General features: G+C 35.0%; 1 protein-coding gene across 1 annotated transcript in view; it reads left to right on the top strand.

Annotated features, from left to right (window-relative positions):
• Positions 1-17,901, top strand: part of TPO (thyroid peroxidase) — a 43,791-nt gene extending 25,890 nt beyond the window's left edge. Inside the window, 7 exon segments of the mRNA XM_035542908.1 lie at positions 4,776-5,034; positions 5,586-5,756; positions 7,248-7,485; positions 11,585-11,793; positions 12,675-12,845; positions 16,215-16,346; positions 17,867-17,901. Of these exon segments, the coding sequence (XP_035398801.1) occupies positions 4,776-5,034; positions 5,586-5,756; positions 7,248-7,485; positions 11,585-11,793; positions 12,675-12,845; positions 16,215-16,346; positions 17,867-17,901 (1,215 nt within the window).
• The last annotated feature ends 374 nt before the right edge of the window (positions 17,902-18,275 follow it).

Below are 18,275 nucleotides of genomic sequence, written 5' to 3'. Positions count from 1 at the left end.
AGAATGAGCAGAACTAGGACAGAATCACAAAATGGTTAATGTTGGAAGAACCCCTTCAAAGCTATTAGAGGAAAAACAGTTTAAATTTGTTTTTCCTTTAAAAAAAAAGTGTAGACAAAACAGGAAAAAACATTCAGTTATGGAACTGCTAGAGTCTTAACATTACTGTTTCATATATATCTGGTTTGCGAGTTGAAACTGCATGCATGTGTGCTGGTTTCATTCTGATTGTGAATGCTGAATGAAGTAGCACTAGTCAAAGAGTGATGCAAGAGTTTCACAGATCAGTCTGATTCAAATTCTCTTTAATTCTTCATGATTTCAGAGAAGGATCTCTGAAATAATGATGTTACTGGCAGTTGATCTCACCTGTAGCTGACAACTGCATTTAGTTTTCAGTGTGTGGGTTTTTTTCTCTTCCTTGTATACCTTCCTGTGTTCTCGAAGTATCTTGCATCCATCTCTGCCTTATACTTATGTGTGGGCTGAAAATGGGTCTCTTAAACAGCTGACATACTTTAACTGAAGTAAAATTATAGGATTCACCATGGCTAACATGGATGAAACTTGTTTGTGAAATTGGATCATTAAATAACTCCTCTCAGAGCTTAAACTTAAGCTTTAACTATGAAATGATAGATAAAAAGTAGATAAATAATATATATTATAAAAGAATGTGTTTCACTCTGACATAACTCATGTCTATAAAAGTATAGTTCAGCCTATTGACTGAGCTATTATAATGTGTTCATTATTTATTAAGACTTGAACTCTCATACAATCAACATTTTTTAAAGTGTTTAGGGCTTCAACTTCAGCTGTAAATCCTTTAATATTTACTATGAGAATTTCAAACAACTGTACATAGTACTTTAAGAAATTAAACACCTTCAATAGATTTTCCTGTTCTCTATTATTTCTGAAATATTTCCAAAGCACATGAGCTTCATTTAATTGGCACTTCACTGCCTCAATGAGATACTATTATTCTTTGCAGTTACCTCTGGCCAATGGCAAAGATTAGTTGCCCTTTTAACCTTACTTATTCTTACAGTCATTCATATATTTTCTTCTGCAATCTTCTTTTGATCTTCCTTTTCCATTCTTTATGTCAAATTCACAGCTTCCTGGAAAATGTTGGAGTGGGTTAAGAAAGGAAAGTCTGCTGAACCTAATGAGGAAGTATTATGAATTTCTATATTTTTTGCACCTAATTTGAGATAGCTTTTAACATGAACAACAACAACAACAAAATCTCAAAAATAATATGAAATTTTGTAAGATATTTTCAATTAACTAATGTATGGATGAATTTCGCTGGAGGTGGCCCATCCTGGAGGCAAATCCAGTCAGGATGCTTGCTGAGTACATAAAGACATTTCAGCTCCCTGTTGTAGTTCTGCCTTGTGAAGGATGCTGCCTTTCCCACAAAGCCTGTTTGACTTTGAGTAGCATTTGTGTTTGCATGTCAAGATTCAGTTACTTTCTATACACAGTGTATATATGATTCATGCTATGATTAATCTGTACAAGGCCTCTTCTGACAGTTTTATTGTTTAGATTCTCTCTGGATAATTACCAGATATTTGATTGTATTACTAGGAAATCAGAGTTTTATTTTCTCTGACATGACTAAATTAATAACATTTAAATACTGTTAATACCTCTGTTACTATCTGGTCATACAGGCTATTGAAGTCATTTAAATACAGAGCACATGGCTTCTATTTAAAAGATAGTGCTCATTTTTCATCATTTTTTACTAAATTGTACCTTTGAAACAATGACTGCTTTGAGACAGTAGAAATATTGACATTATTGATTAAAGTTAACTTCTTTATGAGGTTTCTATGGAATTCTGAGTCGATTCTATGAGGTGCTAAATGTCTCTTAAGAGGAACTTGGATTACCACTAATCCACTAATGTCATAAATGTCACAAAGAGCTGAGACCACACCCAAAGTTAACTTATTCCTCATAAATAGACTCAAAATAAGTAATAAATGGCAGCATGGTTCATTGTAGTTGCTTGTACTTTCTTCTTACAGAACTACCTCTTTCTGGTTCTGATTTTATTGACATATTTTTAGACAAGAATGTTCCTTCTTTTCCACAGAAGAGTCTCAATTGTGGAAGAAAAACTGTATTGAAATTATGTATTATGCTTATTTATGCCAAATATAAAAGAGAAAAAAACCTTTCAAATAATTCTTTCATAGCAGGGAGTGCATGCAAAATAATTTTAAGAAAAATAATTTTGCGGTTTCTGAGCTGTTTACACCTTCTTTAAAACTTGTATATGTGTCAGTTAGAACTTGTAGTGAGCCTCTCCTTGTTTTCATGCAGACAAATTTAGGTAAAGTATGTTCAGAGTCTACATGAAGGATGCAACATGCTACTTTGGATATGGTTCTCTGTCAGATTCCAGATTCTTTCTGTCAGTATCATTCTTCTGCTTTATCACCTTAGTCTATATTGTCTAAAGATCACCTCTGCTTGATGGAGCTTTTTTTTAGCCATCATAAGTTTCCATCAAATATAAGTCTCTCCTAGCTCAAGGCAGGTGTATGACTCCTTTTTACCTTTAGCCTTTTAGTTTTCATGTCTAGAAACAACAAACCCTCTTTCCCTGCCAAGGAAACATAGAATTCAGATCTTGCCTCTGGAGCAAATGAAAAATCTGAATCGCCCTTTTGTTTGGGCAATCTGGCCTTTATGGGCTGCTTAGCTTCGGATTTCATTTACAATGAGCCAAAAAATGAGAGTCATATCAGGATGTTTGTGTCCAGGGCTGATCTAGACCTATTTAAGGTCTCTGCATGTCTGTTAAGATGATGGCAAAAAATATCCTTTTCTACCCATTCTTTTGAATTTATGGGTACAGGTGCCTCGTTCATACTTTCAAGTCACACTTAACCCCAAGTCAAGATGAATGAGGCTTGGAAAACCTGTATTTCTGCCCTTTGTAGTAATGAAACAATGTGTCATTATCTTGCCCATAAAAACTAACTAAATCTAAAATTAGAAGGAATTGTTGCTTTGCTAAACCTTTGTGAATGTAGGAAAAGTTTAACTTCTCCAATGACAATGTGAGTATTAATTTCCAACAATTATTTGATTTTAATTTTAAGCTGTATTAAAGGACCTGTAAAGGGAATTCTAACTTATTCTTCCAAATATTGTGTTTGCTGAATGACCTGACTTAATATACCTGAAAACAAAGATGTTGTGAGCTCTGCCTTATGAGAAAAGTGTGTGAATTCAGCAGGGGCTTGTTTGTCTCTGTGTCATGCTTAAAATAAAGATACAAGTTTCTCATACAGTCATTTTGTGACAGCTAGCTTTTCAGTATTCACTATACCAAGCTCAAAGTACGTTTACTCAAACTATATTTTACTGCATAATATATTGAATCTATAATGTGTTTTGTTGAATTCACTATGCTTCATATTCATCCTGTTATGCTTTATTGAGTGCAGTGTAATCTTTAGCCTATAATACACTTTCATTTTATTTGGTACATTAGATCTTTTTCCACTTTTTTTTTTTTTTTCTCAGTATTACCTATATGATTTTTTTTTTTTTCATGTGACTGGAATACTATCATATTGCAAAAACATTTGTCAGAATGTGTTTATCACCATTTTCATTTTTGAAGTGTGTTTTTTAGGAGTCTATAAATTGGCTTGAGTTTAGTATAAAATGTCTATCAAGGGATTCTTGGCATCAGTATTTTAAAGTTTGGGTATTTAAAATATTCAATAAAGAAGATTTGTGTCACATATATATGTCTGAAAATAGAATCTCTTCCTATCAACAACCATTCATGAATGTTTTTATAGTAATTCATGCTTTCCTTTCTATTTTTAAGGGCATTAGAATTTATGCTATCACAATCCAAGTTTTAAATATTAGCAGATCTCCTACGAGCTGGATTTACCCCCTTTGGATTAGAAGTGAGCAATACTGGTACTCTCTGCCGAGGAGTGTTTGGTCTAGCTTTTTTGGTAGGAGGTTAAAGGAACCTCACTAGTGTACTGAACCCTGCCACTGCTTCTCTTCAGTCATTTGTCTCCTGACTACAACAAGTACATTATTATTCACCAGCTCACATGTTCATCATGCCAACTGCTTGGGAATAGATGAGTGATGAAAAAGGCATTCTATACATATAAACCATTACTTTTCAACTGGTGAGGCCGCACCTCGAGTACTGTGTTCAGTTTTGGGCCCCTTGCTACAAGAAGGACATGGAGGTGCTCGAGAGAGTCCAGAGAAGGGCGACGAAGCTGGTGTGGGGTCTGGAGAACAAGTCTTACGAGACGTGGCTGAGGGAGCTGGGATTGTTCAGCCTGGAGAAGAGGAGGCTCAGGGGCGACCTTATTGCTCTCTATAGGTACCTTAAAGGAGGCTGTAGAGAGGTGGGGGTTGGTCTATTTTCACACGTGCCTGGTGATAGGACGAGGGGGAATGAGCTAACGTTGTGCCAGGGGAGGTTTAGGTTGGATATTAGGAAGAACTTCTTTACCGAAAGGGTTGTTAGGCATTGGAATGGGCTGCCCAGGGAAGTGGTTGAGTCACCATCCCTGGAGGTCTTTAAAAGACGTTTAGATGTAGTCCTTAGTGATATGGTTTAGTGGAGGTTTTGTTAGTGTTAGGACAGAGGTTGGACTCGGTGATCTTGGAGGTCTCTTCCAACCTAGATGATTCTGTGATTCTGTGATTCTGTAACTATCAAAACACTGAATGATATGTTTCTTTTTCTTTTCTTTCAGATTATTACTTTAAGAGATTACATTCCCAAAATCATTGGTCCAGATGCTTTTAATCAGTATATTGGCCTTTATACAGGTTATGATCCCACAATAAATCCTACAGTTTCTAACATATTTTCGACAGCTGCTTTTCGTTTTGGTCATGCAACAATCCAACCAATAGTAAGACGATTGAATTCACAGTATTTAGATGATCCAGAACTCCCAAATCTTCATTTGCATGAAGTTTTCTTTAGTCCCTGGAGACTCATTAAAGAAGGTATGTTTTTTATTTAAACTGTTGTTTTATGTGTGTGTGTGGAGGGTGAGGGCAGGGGGAATGGGGTTGTTTTGTTTGTTTCCCCCAGAATATTATAACTTTTTTAAGGTTACTGGTCTTAAGTTAAGAATAGGAACATTTATTTAATTACATCACTGATTTAGGCTGTTGAACAGGTTCCAGAGAATTAATACTGGAACAATTATTTTAGGTAAATAGTCCACTGAATCAGATAGAAATTACTCTCCAGATTAAATCAGTCTGGTAGATTGACAATAAATTGATGATATCTTATATACTTTTTTTTTTTTTTGGATACATGTATTATCAGGTTTAAAATTTTCTTATACCTGAAGAAACAGGTGGAACCTTTTCATAAGATTACCACTCTTACATCAACCTGAAGCAATTTTTTGCATTTGTTTGAATATAAAAGGCTACGTGACCAATGTTTAAAAAATATATAGAAGCATACATACATTTACATTTGTTAAGAACATTATAATGGTTTATATACATGCTCTAACATTATATTATTTTTGTGTTTAAAGGAGGCTTGGATCCTTTGCTAAGGGGTCTTCTTGCACATTCAGCAAAACTACAGGTGCAAAATCAACTGATGACTGAAGAGTTAACAGAAAAACTCTTTGTGTTGTCCAATAATGGTTCACTTGATTTAGCATCATTAAATTTACAGCGTGGCCGTGATCATGGACTCCCAGGTCTACTGATTTTTCTTAAATTTGCTTCCAGTCAGTAACTGAACTATCACTGCTTGTATTTGGTATATAAGTTATTTAATAATAGGTTTTTATCAGAAAAGTAATACAAGTTTCTTTTGCTAATATTGCTAATATTTTGCTAATATTGCTAATATTTTGCTAATATTTTTGACTTTGATGAAAACAAAATGTTGCCCAGCATTTGAAATTAGAATAACCTCTCAGTTCTGGAATGTGGAAGACCAGTATTGGTGAGTGGATGTGGGTATGCCTGGTGCAGGTACCTGACACCGGTTCTTGCTGAATCCAGCTCCAGAGGAGAGGGATTTTTTTGTCTGCAGCAGCTACTTGATATCTGCAGGCTGCACCCTGCCTGTGGGAGAGGTCTATTTAGACACAACCTCGTTGGCTGGACTGAGAGTAAAAGGTGTTGAGATGTCCCCAGGAGTGGTATAGATAGCTTAGTTAGATGTACATGTCACTTTGAGAAACATTACATTTTTATGCCCACTTTTTGCATTAGATTTCTTGCTCTGTGCACCCAGGGTAGAAATAAACTCTCAAGGACTATGAGCCTATCAGGCCATGGATGTACAAGTTTAGAGAAGACTGTGCTGGAGTTTAGTTAATTTAATTACATTGGGTGTTAAAATCTACGGTAGGTTTTCAGTCCTGACTCCCTGCCTGATCAGACCACTTGTCTGCATGAATAAGGAACAAATCTGGCTGTCCTTCTATGCTCCAAGCCTGATGTTCTACCCACAGAAGTAGGACTGACTGATTGTCTGAAGATGTTATGTTTCTGGATGACAACTCTCTCCACTTCTCCTGTTAAAGCTGTGTGACCCTGTAGCTAGGAATGTGGCCCTGGACAGTAGAAATGAAGTCTGACTCCAGCCTGGAGTTTAAAGCTCTCAGCTACACTAGAGTAGAAATGGAGTTTTGGTCTCCAGGACCAAAATGCAAGTATTGTTGGGAGGTGGGGGAAGTTAATTCTATTGACGCAAAAGAATTATATATATATCTGTGTGTGTGTGTTTATATGTAATTTTATTTTTTTTTTTTCCCCAGGGAATTGTACATATGTCTTAGGACACTATCCCTAGTAATGTATTTTAGTCACTAACTTAGTTCAGGTTACTTCTTGTCCTTTCTTCATCCCAATCTGGTCTGAAAATGTCAACACAAAGTGCATGCTTCTGTTTAGATCAGCTCAGAAATAACCCTTTATTATCATGTTTTCATTGCTTAATAAATAGTGAAGAACCTTATTTTCCTTCATGAAAATGATGTAACATTTGCATATCTTGTTGTTTCAGATCCTGCCATAATTTCTCCAATCAACTTAATCAATAATAATAGGTCTATTTTTAGACATAACTGTCCACAATTGAGATTAAGGTTGTCAGAATCCAGTGCTTTTAAACTTATTAATTTAAAATATCACGTTTATAGTCAAGTCTAATATTCCTTTTAACATCATATTTATAGGTTATAATGACTGGCGTGAATTCTGTGGCTTACCAAAACTGGAAACTCAAACTGACCTGAATACAATAATAACCAATCAGAAAGTCACTGAAAAAATCATGGAATTGTACCATAATCCTAGCAATATTGATGTTTGGCTTGGTGGTTTAGTAGAAGACTTTCTTCCAGGTGCTAGAACTGGTCCCCTGTTTGCATGTATAATTGGAAAGCAAATGAAAGCTCTAAGGGATGGTGACCGGTAAGTTGATTCATGCTGTGGAATCATTTGTATACTAATCAGAACCAATGGTCATCTTACAGATATGTAAGGCTACTTCCCAGAATGTAAGACAACATGATGCTTATACGTGCTTTAAACAAATTATTCACTGCCAATTCCTAATTTTTATCCTAGTTCCTCTAGGATTTGTTGAGTGAGCTTTTGCTTTTCCTTCTTTAGTCTGTATACAGTTTCAAATCCAGACTTAGAGATTGTTTCTATGGTACTGAAATGACCAACTTTGTACTTCTGGTGGAAATGCAAGGTGCCAACAGCAGTTAATTGTGCCAGGGCAATTAAATTCTGTGTGGATGGATGTAGCACTGTACAGTCTTAGCTATCCAGTCCCTGAAGGCTGCACTAGGCTCAGGGTCCTTAACTGGAAGTATCTCAACATTTTCCGCAGCAAACAGCAAATTCAGAATAGAGATTTGGAGAGCTGTAATACAGGCTTCCTAGAAAGGTTAATAAAAACACCAGGTAGTTGGTCTTATGGGATTCAGGAATGCAAAGTGCTCCCAGAACAGCCTTATCAGACAGAGGAGAGGATCTTCCTTCACCTAATCCTGCACAAGTGCCACCAGTACAACACTCCACACCAGGAAGGCAGCAGAAATGCAGTCTCAGGCCACAAAAGGGTGTGAGGTGTTCCTTTATCATATTGCTGTTCCTGAAGCAATTACAAAACCAAACTTTTTTTCTTCATTTCCGTGATATATACTTGTGGCAGTAATTTTGAATCTTCTGAGAGGACTAATTTTAAACGACTCACACCACACTAGCAGTGGTGTTTTAAGTACATCTATCTGGTCCTTTCTCTCACCTTTACACTCCTCTCATAAGTCACTGTTGTGGAAAGAAGCCATTATGTAAATAAGCAGCCGAGGCAGAATTTAAATCTGAACTTTAAAAAATGTTAATTAATTAGCTCACCGGAAAAAACAACGTTAATCATAAAGGTGGTATCTTGTTAACACAAACTGTATAGACAGCAAACATTCCACTCAACAGTGTTAAGAAAAAATGATTGTAAGTCTTCTGAATTGTATAGGTATCCCTGACCCTATCTGGGGAAGGATATCTATTGGGGTCCTTCTAGCCTTGCTTCTATTTTTCAGTGTCTTATGATATTATTAACAGTAATTAAACCTAAGATAATTTAACATGTTAACTCCAAATTGTGAAAAGAATATTTCTACTGCTAAATGAATTCCCCAAGTTTCTGTCATAATTTTTTTATGACAGCTAACCTGGATGTGAAATGATATTCAGTTATTGAGACTATGATATGGAACTATTTATGAAAGTTAGGAGGGTATAAAGTTATCATTGTCTCACAGTAAGAGTAAGAATGGAAAAGTCTAAAATTCATTGCAGTGACTTGTCACATGCTGTATCAGATACTACCTTTGTCTGCATTAGCAACACTACATGCATACTAGATACACTAATCCATGTGTCAGTAAATAGGAATTTCAAAACATCTTTTTGAACGTACTGGTTTAAATTCATAAATCAAGGATAAACAGAATTTTTGACTGACTTCATCCTCACAGCCTTAAAATCTTCAGTCAGTAGTATGACAAAACAAAGGGATTTCTTTTTCCAATGTATTAAACCCAGGCCCTATCTGGTCAAATCACCTGGTCACCTGGAACCAATTGTTTCTATTCCATCGGATGTTACTTTATTTTTCTGTTCCTTCCTGCTCTGAATCCCTCTCTGATCTCAGAATTTGTAATAACTGGATGAAAGGCCTGTAGCTGACTTTGTCATTATTTGCATAGGGATTGTGCAGAGGATTGTGCCTCTATTTAATTTTATGTTATTTTATTTTTTCTTCTTTTTTACTTTAACCCTGTAAAATTCACCTGTAAAATTTTGGTGATCTGATACATATCTTTTGGAGCAACCTTTGTTAGAGCAGTCCCCTAGCTGCTGGGTAGATTAAAAAATAATGATCTGCTCAAGCCTTCTCAGCAGTGTAGACAAACTGAATTTTGTGATGAAAGTAGAATAAGTTTTAATGTACATGAAAGAAGAAACTAGAAGGTACAGGGGAACTGAGTGAAGCAAAGCCTTTGACAGCTTTGGATATGGGAAAGATTCTGGTAAGAGTCAGTGACATTTCAGGATGTTCTGAGAAGTCTGGGGTCACTGTGTAGGTGAGAGTAGAAGGAAGGTGCCTTTTTTTTTTTTTTTTTTTTTTTTTCTCTCTCTCTCTCTCTCCAGCGCCCCTCTCTCTTCTGTGATTCTTATCACAGTGCTCCTGAAGTATGGGACAGGACATTCACCCCATCCCTGGTCGTGTAGATTCCCTCCTCCTCCAACACAGGCAGAGAGGGACAGGCTTCCCCCCAAACTATCTTACCATAAGCAACTATTTTCCTGTACCTAAAGCTTGTTCTGCAAAATTTCACGTGCACTTAGCTTACTTAACCAAGTTTTATGACTCTGAGTGATTTTGCACTTCTGAGAAAACTGTTGTCAGCAGGGTGCAATTTGTCCTGAAAAACCCCATGGGGCACACCACCAGCCCCTATGTTCCCCAGAACACAAACGAGATTATCAGACTTCTCATTTGCATGGAAACATTTCAAAGGGCTCATATTAAACCTAACATACCACACATACGCAGGTTTTGTACAGGGTCCACTGCTGTTCCCTTCCAATTAGAGGGGTGTAAACATGAACACCACAGACAGCCCTTACTAGAAACCCTAGTGTTGATCCCCCAATATTACAGATACCCAATCCTGAGTTCAATTGGTTCAATCCTGAGTTCAGTTAATTCTATCCTGAGTTCAACTGGTTCATCCATACTCTACTGGTAATAGTCCTAGGTGATGTTAGCTCAGATCCTGCCTGCCTAGTGGTGGGGAAAATAATAACTGACCTGACTACCACAGGGGACTATCTTAGCAATTTAACATTGCTTGATAGTGTTTAATATGTAAACAGAGATGTGCTAATAAATTATTCAAAAAAAAATGCAATTCATGATGTCTCAATGTATAAAATTAAGCCAAATACACTCTCTGTGATCTTTCATAGAGTTGCCCCATCTTTGTTATAAAAATGATAATATCCTGTTTATCTTTTTTCTTTCCTTTCCCTTTCTTGCTAAGCTTTTTTATATTTATATACATTTGTAAGTGCGCATGTACATATTATACATAATATATTATTTATTTATATTTATTATTATATAGTATATAGGCTAAAATATATACTATAATATAGTATGTAATACATGATATATAACATATAGTATATAATAAATGATATTATTATTTAATGTATAATTTTTAATACTTATTATATATTATACATAATATATATTATGTATGCCTATACGTTAATATGGTGCTGCAATACTAGCACTGTTTTTTTCTTTTCTGCCAGCATGCTTTTGATCTGACAAAATGGAAGAAGCATTTAATCTCTCCATTTTGTATGATCAAAATGACATTTGCTGTTTGTAAATATTCTGCTATAGCTAATCTACATACCTATGTCTTCTTAGCAAATGGAGAACTGAATGGAGATATACAAAGAAGCATTCAGTAATACCCATTTTCATAGCAACAATTCTGTAATAGCAAGAAGAGTTCAAATGCTATAGTATGGGTATCTATTATGGCTGCTCCCGTGATTCGCTGTAATATATATTTAGAACAATTTATGAATGCACAGTGAATGCTGGTTTGCATAAGATTAAGTATCCAATTCAAATAATTTACCTTCAAGAATTTTTCTCTCAATATTGTAACTTTCGTGGTTTTGTATCGTTATTGAAGAATTATTCTGCATATGTGAATAATTAATAATTTTACCCATCTGACTTTTACAAGACATCTGAGGTCACCAGTACTGTGGACTCACGCTAGTCTTGCCATGACTTGTATTTTGGGTATGCAAAACAGCAGATTATGGAGTTTAAATTTATTATTGTTGTATCCACCTACATTTGGCTGTAATTCTTATTCTCTGGTCTCTTACGTAGGATACTGTGAAAGCAAGAATAATCAGCTCTTTGAATTTAATCTTTTCAAAATAATTCTATCAACCTTTCCAGATTCTGGTGGGAAAATGATAATATTTTCACTGAGGCTCAAAAACATGAACTCAAAAAACACTCTTTGTCCCGCGTGATTTGTGACAACACAGGGATTTCTGAAGTGCCAGCAGATGCCTTTCAACTTGGAAGGTTTCCACAGGATTTTAAACATTGTGGCTATATAGAGGGGATGAATTTAGAAGCTTGGCAAGAAATCTATCAGGAAGGTAATCTGGTAATCTGGTAATTAACTTTTTCTTTTCTTTTCTTTTCTTTTTTCTTTCTTTTCTTTTCTTTTTTCTTTTCTTTTCTTTTCTTTTCTTTTCTTTTCTTTTCTTTTCTTTTCTTTTCTTTTCTTTTCTTTTCTTTTCTTTTCTTTTCTTTTCTTTTCTTTTCTTTTCTTTTCTTTTCTTTTCTTTTCCTTTCTTCTTTTCTTTTCCTTTCTTCTTTTCTTTTCTTTTCTTTTCTTTTCTTTTCTTTTCTTTTCTTTTCTTTTCTTTTCTTTTCTTTTCTTTTCTTGTCCTTTTTTCTTTTCTTTTCTTTTCTTTTCTTTTCTTTTCTTTTCTTTTCTTTTCTTTTCTTTTCTTTTCTTTTCTTTTCTTTTCTGGGAGAAGGAGTAATCAGCAGTTAGAGCACTGACCATGGTTACCGCAGGTCTTGAATTCTTGGTCTGTCACAAACTTTTAGCATTTCTAATACTTTGAAATGGGATCTTGGTCTTTGTCTCTCTCAAATTTCCCCTCTATATCAGGTGACTGTTTGAAGCTTCACCTTGATAACATGAATGGTTTTGTGAGATACCCAGACATTATGGTAATTGAGGCAGGAGTTCTTGGACAGATAAAAATACATTAACTAAGATCCCTGTAGAGCACACTGTTAGAAGGTAATGTTAATTTTACGAGAATTATAAATTGATCATGAGTTATTCCATATAAATTCTTGTCCAGAAATGAAAATTTAAATTCTTGATCATCTTAAAGCATGTGAGTAATTTCACTTAAGTTAATTTGTAGCAATAATGGAGAATAATGTCAATTTTCGATGCTAAGCTCGCATTTTTTTAATGTGATTTTTTTAAATTAATTAATTTTTTTTTAATTTGTAGAGGAAACGTGTGGAACACCAAAACGGGTGGAAAATGGTGATTTTGTATACTGTTCAGAATGGGGAAAATCTACAGTGACTTATTCCTGTCACTATGGATTTCAGTTACAAGGAGAAGAGCAATTAACTTGCACAAGTAAAGGATGGAATTTTCAGGCTCCTGTTTGTATAGGTATATCTCTACATACATATTTGTTTCTGAAATTTTTAAAAGCTAAAGTCTATCACAGTTTATTAGAAGTAAATTCCTTTCTATGTTGTCCTGAAATGTATGGTTTAAAAGTCTTTTTCACTTTGTGTTCCCTGGATGTATGTATGAATGAATCTTATGGATGTAGTTCACAAGATTAAAAGATAGTCAGCATTCTGTATGTATAGGTAGGATGACACAATAACATGAAACTTCCTTGATCCAGCTTTGCTATCTTAATACCTTCCCATCCTGATTCAGCAATCAGGTTGATGATAGGGAAATGTCATTTGAAATTACCTAATTAAAAAAAAAGAATGAGTCATTTAACAACCAGTAGGGAAAAGAAGAAAAAAAAAAAAGGCAAGTCAGAATTATACATTGCTCCCTGCTACATTTAATATAATAGCAAACCAGACTGTTGTCATTTTCCTGCAATTGCTTCAATGGATTCTCTGGATGGAAAGTGAACTCTGCACCAGTAGTTGGTGTATTATCCTAATAAGTTAAGCAAAATTGGCAAAGAAAAAAATAATGAATACAAGTGAAATTAAACAAATTATTTATCATTCTGTTCCAAACTCCCTCTCTCTTCACTCCAATCCATGAAAAGATTTGCCAGAAGTGAATTATTTCTGCAGGTAGAAAAGTAGAACAAGTAAGAAATCATTAAAATCAGTTCATTTCACGAACAATTTCAGAGGAACGATTTCCTGTTATTTTAATTAATTTTTATCTTCTCTCTTCTTTTTCCCTTATTTTTGCTGTTGAAAGGAAGAGGATAGGGAGAAAGAGAATGTGGCAAATGTTTCATTACAAGACTTTCACTCTTCACAGCTATGAAGTATGAAGTCTTTCTCTGTTCATATTTCAAATGAGTGTTTTTAATGATATGTATGTATATATATGTATCTCTATATGCATACTCTGTTCAGAGTTATGAGAGCATGAGAGAAAATGAAACCTGAAAAGGTTGTATTTAGGAATATATTATGGATGGTGGTAAATTAATTTGAATGCAAGTGTTGCAGCTGATCTGCAATAAAGTCTGCTTATCAGTATTTCTGTGACAGCAGAATAGAAAGCTATTCATTCTAATTGTATACCTGGTATATAAAAAGTCAAATGAAATTTGCAGCTCTTTCCTTTATTCAAATCCTGTTTATCCACTGAATTCCACCCACATAAATACCATATAAAGCAATAAAGCTGTTAAATGAATTAAAATAAAATCTTTTCAATAGATTAATGTTCTGGCAGCAAACTGAATAAATAAGTTATATGAATGAATCATTCCTTGTCCTAGTTTCTTTTAATATGTTCAGCAATGTAAACAAAAGACTGTATATCTGCTATAGGAAAACAAGCTGCTGCATATATTAAATAAGCAATGCCTTTATTAAAAGAAAACCATCAAAACCCACTTATGCAGATGCTACTTGAGTTTTACAGTAGAAAGCACTTTGTTCCATGTATGTCTGTGCAATGTGTTCCCATTCTTTTAAATGTTCAGCAAATTAGGAATAAATCAAGCAATATAATGAGGAGGATAGAGCTTAGCATTTCTGCAGATGGTTTCAAAATTACATGCTGCTCTGGAAAAGACAAAGTGGCCTGCTGGCAAAAGCATAGGAATTTGAAAGCTGTTAATTCCTGCTTACTAACTTTGGCTTTGACAGAAATCATTTCTATTGATTCAGGAAGTCATTTAGTGCTAGACTGTGCTACCTTTATATTAAGTGTTATCTTACACTGGATAGATAACTGTGCTTACTTTGCTTCAATAAAGTACCACTATCTTTGAGCAGTAGTGTAGGCTGGTGAGATCTGACATACACTATTTGGTGGTCGTAAAATGAGTTAGTTAACAGATAACATGACTCTGGGCCTATGCAAACTGAAATAGCACCTTTGAATTACAGTGCAGATAAAGCATGTTCAGGTTTTTCCTTCCCAAAGATGAAACCAGTGGAAGTTAACCCAAAATGTGGTCTTGAAGTGTGTAACACTCATTAAGGAAAATTAATAACTCCCAAACAACAGACTAGTTTCCTGCTTCATAGAGGCATTATGGGAGATATTTCTTAAGGATTCATAAATTTAAGATTATTCCTTGCATGATTACTCTTTTGACTGTCTCAGTTGACAGATTTGGACACAGCTGCTGCTTAGTATTGAAATTTAAGAAAGGATCAGGTTTGATCCCATTTCCAATGACAGCTTTCCCTAAGTAGTCTGAGAGACAATGCTAAGCTAAGCCAATGTCATAATGTCAATGTCAATGTCAATGCTAAGCTAAGTTGTTTTTACAGGATCAGTTTCTAATACTGATGAAAAAAGAGTTACTTACACTAAAGTAGCAGATCAGACATTGCTGTAGGGAAGGAAGGGAAGCAGTATAACCAGAAAGAGAAGTTACTGAAGGCTATTGCCCACGTATGGGCTTGCAGTCCTTCCCAAGACAAGGGGTCTGAGACATTGAATAGGCTGACAATTATACAGCACTGATGGGAAACCATCTAAAACAGTGTTGGACATCTATCTTTAAGTAACCAAATGAAGAGTGTAAGAAAAATTGCACAGAAAGAAGAGAGAAAGAGAAATAAGGAAAAAAATGTATTCTTTTCCTCATTGAGTATTTTCTTTCCTTCACTCTACACTGATTCCCATTTCACTGCATAATAAGACTGTGAAAGGTCTTGAGTGGCCTCAGGGAAAATATGTTTATATGCATCTTCAAATGAGTAATTGTGCATCTGCTCATCATTCTGCCAGGATACTGCCATTTCACAGAATTTACGTAGCTTCTAGGAACAACCATTTTTGCAGTAATATCACAGATTACTGTTATAAATTTTGTATCCAAAGCTAACCTGAATGCTTGACTCCTCAAAATTATTCCTAGAAGTGTATGGAACCATGTCAGTGTTATTACTTTCATTATTGCTATAAAGCACAGTATGAAGAAGGTTTAGAAGAACTGGAAGTCTTAGGACACAAACACATTCAAGAATTGTTCTCAAGTGTATGGTTTGTATTTTTGAAAATTCAGCTTGTTTACATTTATAGCTTCTTGCAGATTACCAAAATAAAATCTTTATTTTTCATCATTTCCAGCTAAAAAGAAAAAAAAAATGAAAGAAAAAAAAAAAAAAAAAAGTAGCATGAAAAAGGAAGTAAAAACAACTTTGTGCTTTAAACTAACAGTGAGGACCTTTGGCAGTATCAATGTGTAACACACCAGAAGTGTGTGATAACTTTCACTTCCAGATCCTTGTAGTGGGAGTGTATAAGGTAGTAATCCCTATCTAATTTATAATGATTATTGACCATTGTGTATTTATTTTGCAGACATCAATGAATGTGAAAATGAAATTAATCCACCATGCTCTCCATCCGCTAAATGCATTAACACTAAAGGCAGCTATATATGTCTCTGTACTGATCCTTACAAGCTGGCAGAAGATGGAAGAACATGCATTGGTAATGCTTTTAAATCTACTGCCCATTAAGATTTTCTCTGTTCTTTTTTTTTACAATGCTGTAAAAATCATAAAATTAAGATCTATGGAAAAGCCGTTAACATACTTAAAAAATCTATGCACACAGTCTTAGGTACAGCCAGATTCTGTAAAATAAATGAAGGTACTGAATAAATAACACAGACACAGAAGTAAGCTTTCATTTTCCATTCTTGTTGTAAATAAACCACTATTCCTGAGTGTTTTTATGAAGGGATATCTAATCTGTCTCAGTTCTAATTAGTATCTAAATTCAGCATCTGAATCAGCTAATTTCCACCTATTACATTCCCAGTCAATCCTTTTAGGGATAGCATAAATTATGCACTTCCTTCTTTTTAATCATTTCAGCACATCTGGAAGCTATATTGAGCCTTAAACTCTAGGTTGGGAGCTTCAGTGTAGTTGCACACTGATGCTGGGTAGTACCTGTTCTGGGGAAACAGGGACTAGATCTCTCTAAAACTCCATGAAAACCTACAATGGAAACTCAAGTAGATGAATATTTTCCTTGCCAAAGCACCCAAAAGAAACACAGAAACTTTAAAGTGCTCAAAACTTGCATATTCAGTGTTGTACGCCACACAACTATACGCGAACTCTGAATCTCACTGAAGGCACATTTCTGGTTTCCTGTTTCAGTGAATACCCTGGTCATGATGTGAGATTGAGCTGTCCATTGTTGTTAATTGCACAAAGAAAACACAGGATGATAATTCCCCACCAAAAAAATATTGTCTCACAAACAAACAAAATACTTCAATAATATGATGCATATGCAGTTGGTTTTCCAGCTGTTGTTCAGGACCACTCTTTGAGCCTTTTTTATTGGTCTGTGGACTTATTTCTTTCTGGGATAAAACTAAAAAGGAATGGTGCTTGTCATTCATAGTTTCATCTTTTAAAATACCAGAAAAAGAGAAAAAATACCTTCTTTGTAGGTGTTTCTTATCTTTATTTACAGTTTATTTCTTTACCCTTTCAACCGTGGTCATATTTGTTTACCGCTCTAATTCCAGAGACAAAACCTGTCTTCAGATTAGCATAAAGAGATTAGTTCACAGCATAAAAGAGATTAGGTATGAGGACACTGCACTGGCATGAATCCAAGACAGCTCCAAATATTAGTTAAATTTTACATTTCAAGGGAGAAAACAGAGAGTGCTTACAGACAGTGCTACTGTGCCAAGTAATCATCGTCCCAGACCAAGCCAAATGTGCTTTTCTAAAGGCCTCACTGGCCTTCTGACAACTCAAACATACAGGTGCAGGTACAGCAACCCAGTCCACTGATGAATGTCTAGGATGTAAGGCTAGCAAAATCCTGTAGACCAGAGTGACTAGAGTTTGTTGTCTCCATCTTTGACCCATCCTTGTATGCTGATGCTAAAGTTTGGTTTGCTAGATCTCTGGAGTCAGTGATAACAGTTTCTGCTGTGTGACGCACATTTCTGATTTCATTTCTTCCCTTTAAAATTTTAGGCTACGGAAGAAAGAGTTCATTGGCAAGTGATTGACAAAAATTGGCAAGTGATTTCCCAAGTATTCCTGGCAGTATTTTATAGAAATAATATGTCTTACTTTACAATATCTCCACTATAACTGCATTTAAAATTGTTTGGTTAATTCAAAATTGTGGCATTAATCAGTCAAGTGATTTAAGCCACTGCAGAGTGTCAGCCATTACATATTAGCTTTAATTTATATTGACAAACTTTTAAATGACATCATCCCCTTTCTTAGATTCAAAGACGTACTTGCAGCTATTCTTTACTTCTATACTGGTCCTAAACTAAGCAAAGGAAAATGTTTGAAAATTAAACTTTCTAAAAAGCGACATCTGAGGTATACATACTGAAGAATTAGTGCTTCATCCAAGTTCCACTGTTAT

This window comes from Cygnus atratus, chromosome 3, assembly GCF_013377495.2.
Source record: "Cygnus atratus isolate AKBS03 ecotype Queensland, Australia chromosome 3, CAtr_DNAZoo_HiC_assembly, whole genome shotgun sequence".
Taxonomy (NCBI): Eukaryota; Metazoa; Chordata; class Aves; order Anseriformes; family Anatidae; genus Cygnus; species Cygnus atratus.
This window is presented reverse-complemented; position numbering and strand designations above follow the sequence as displayed.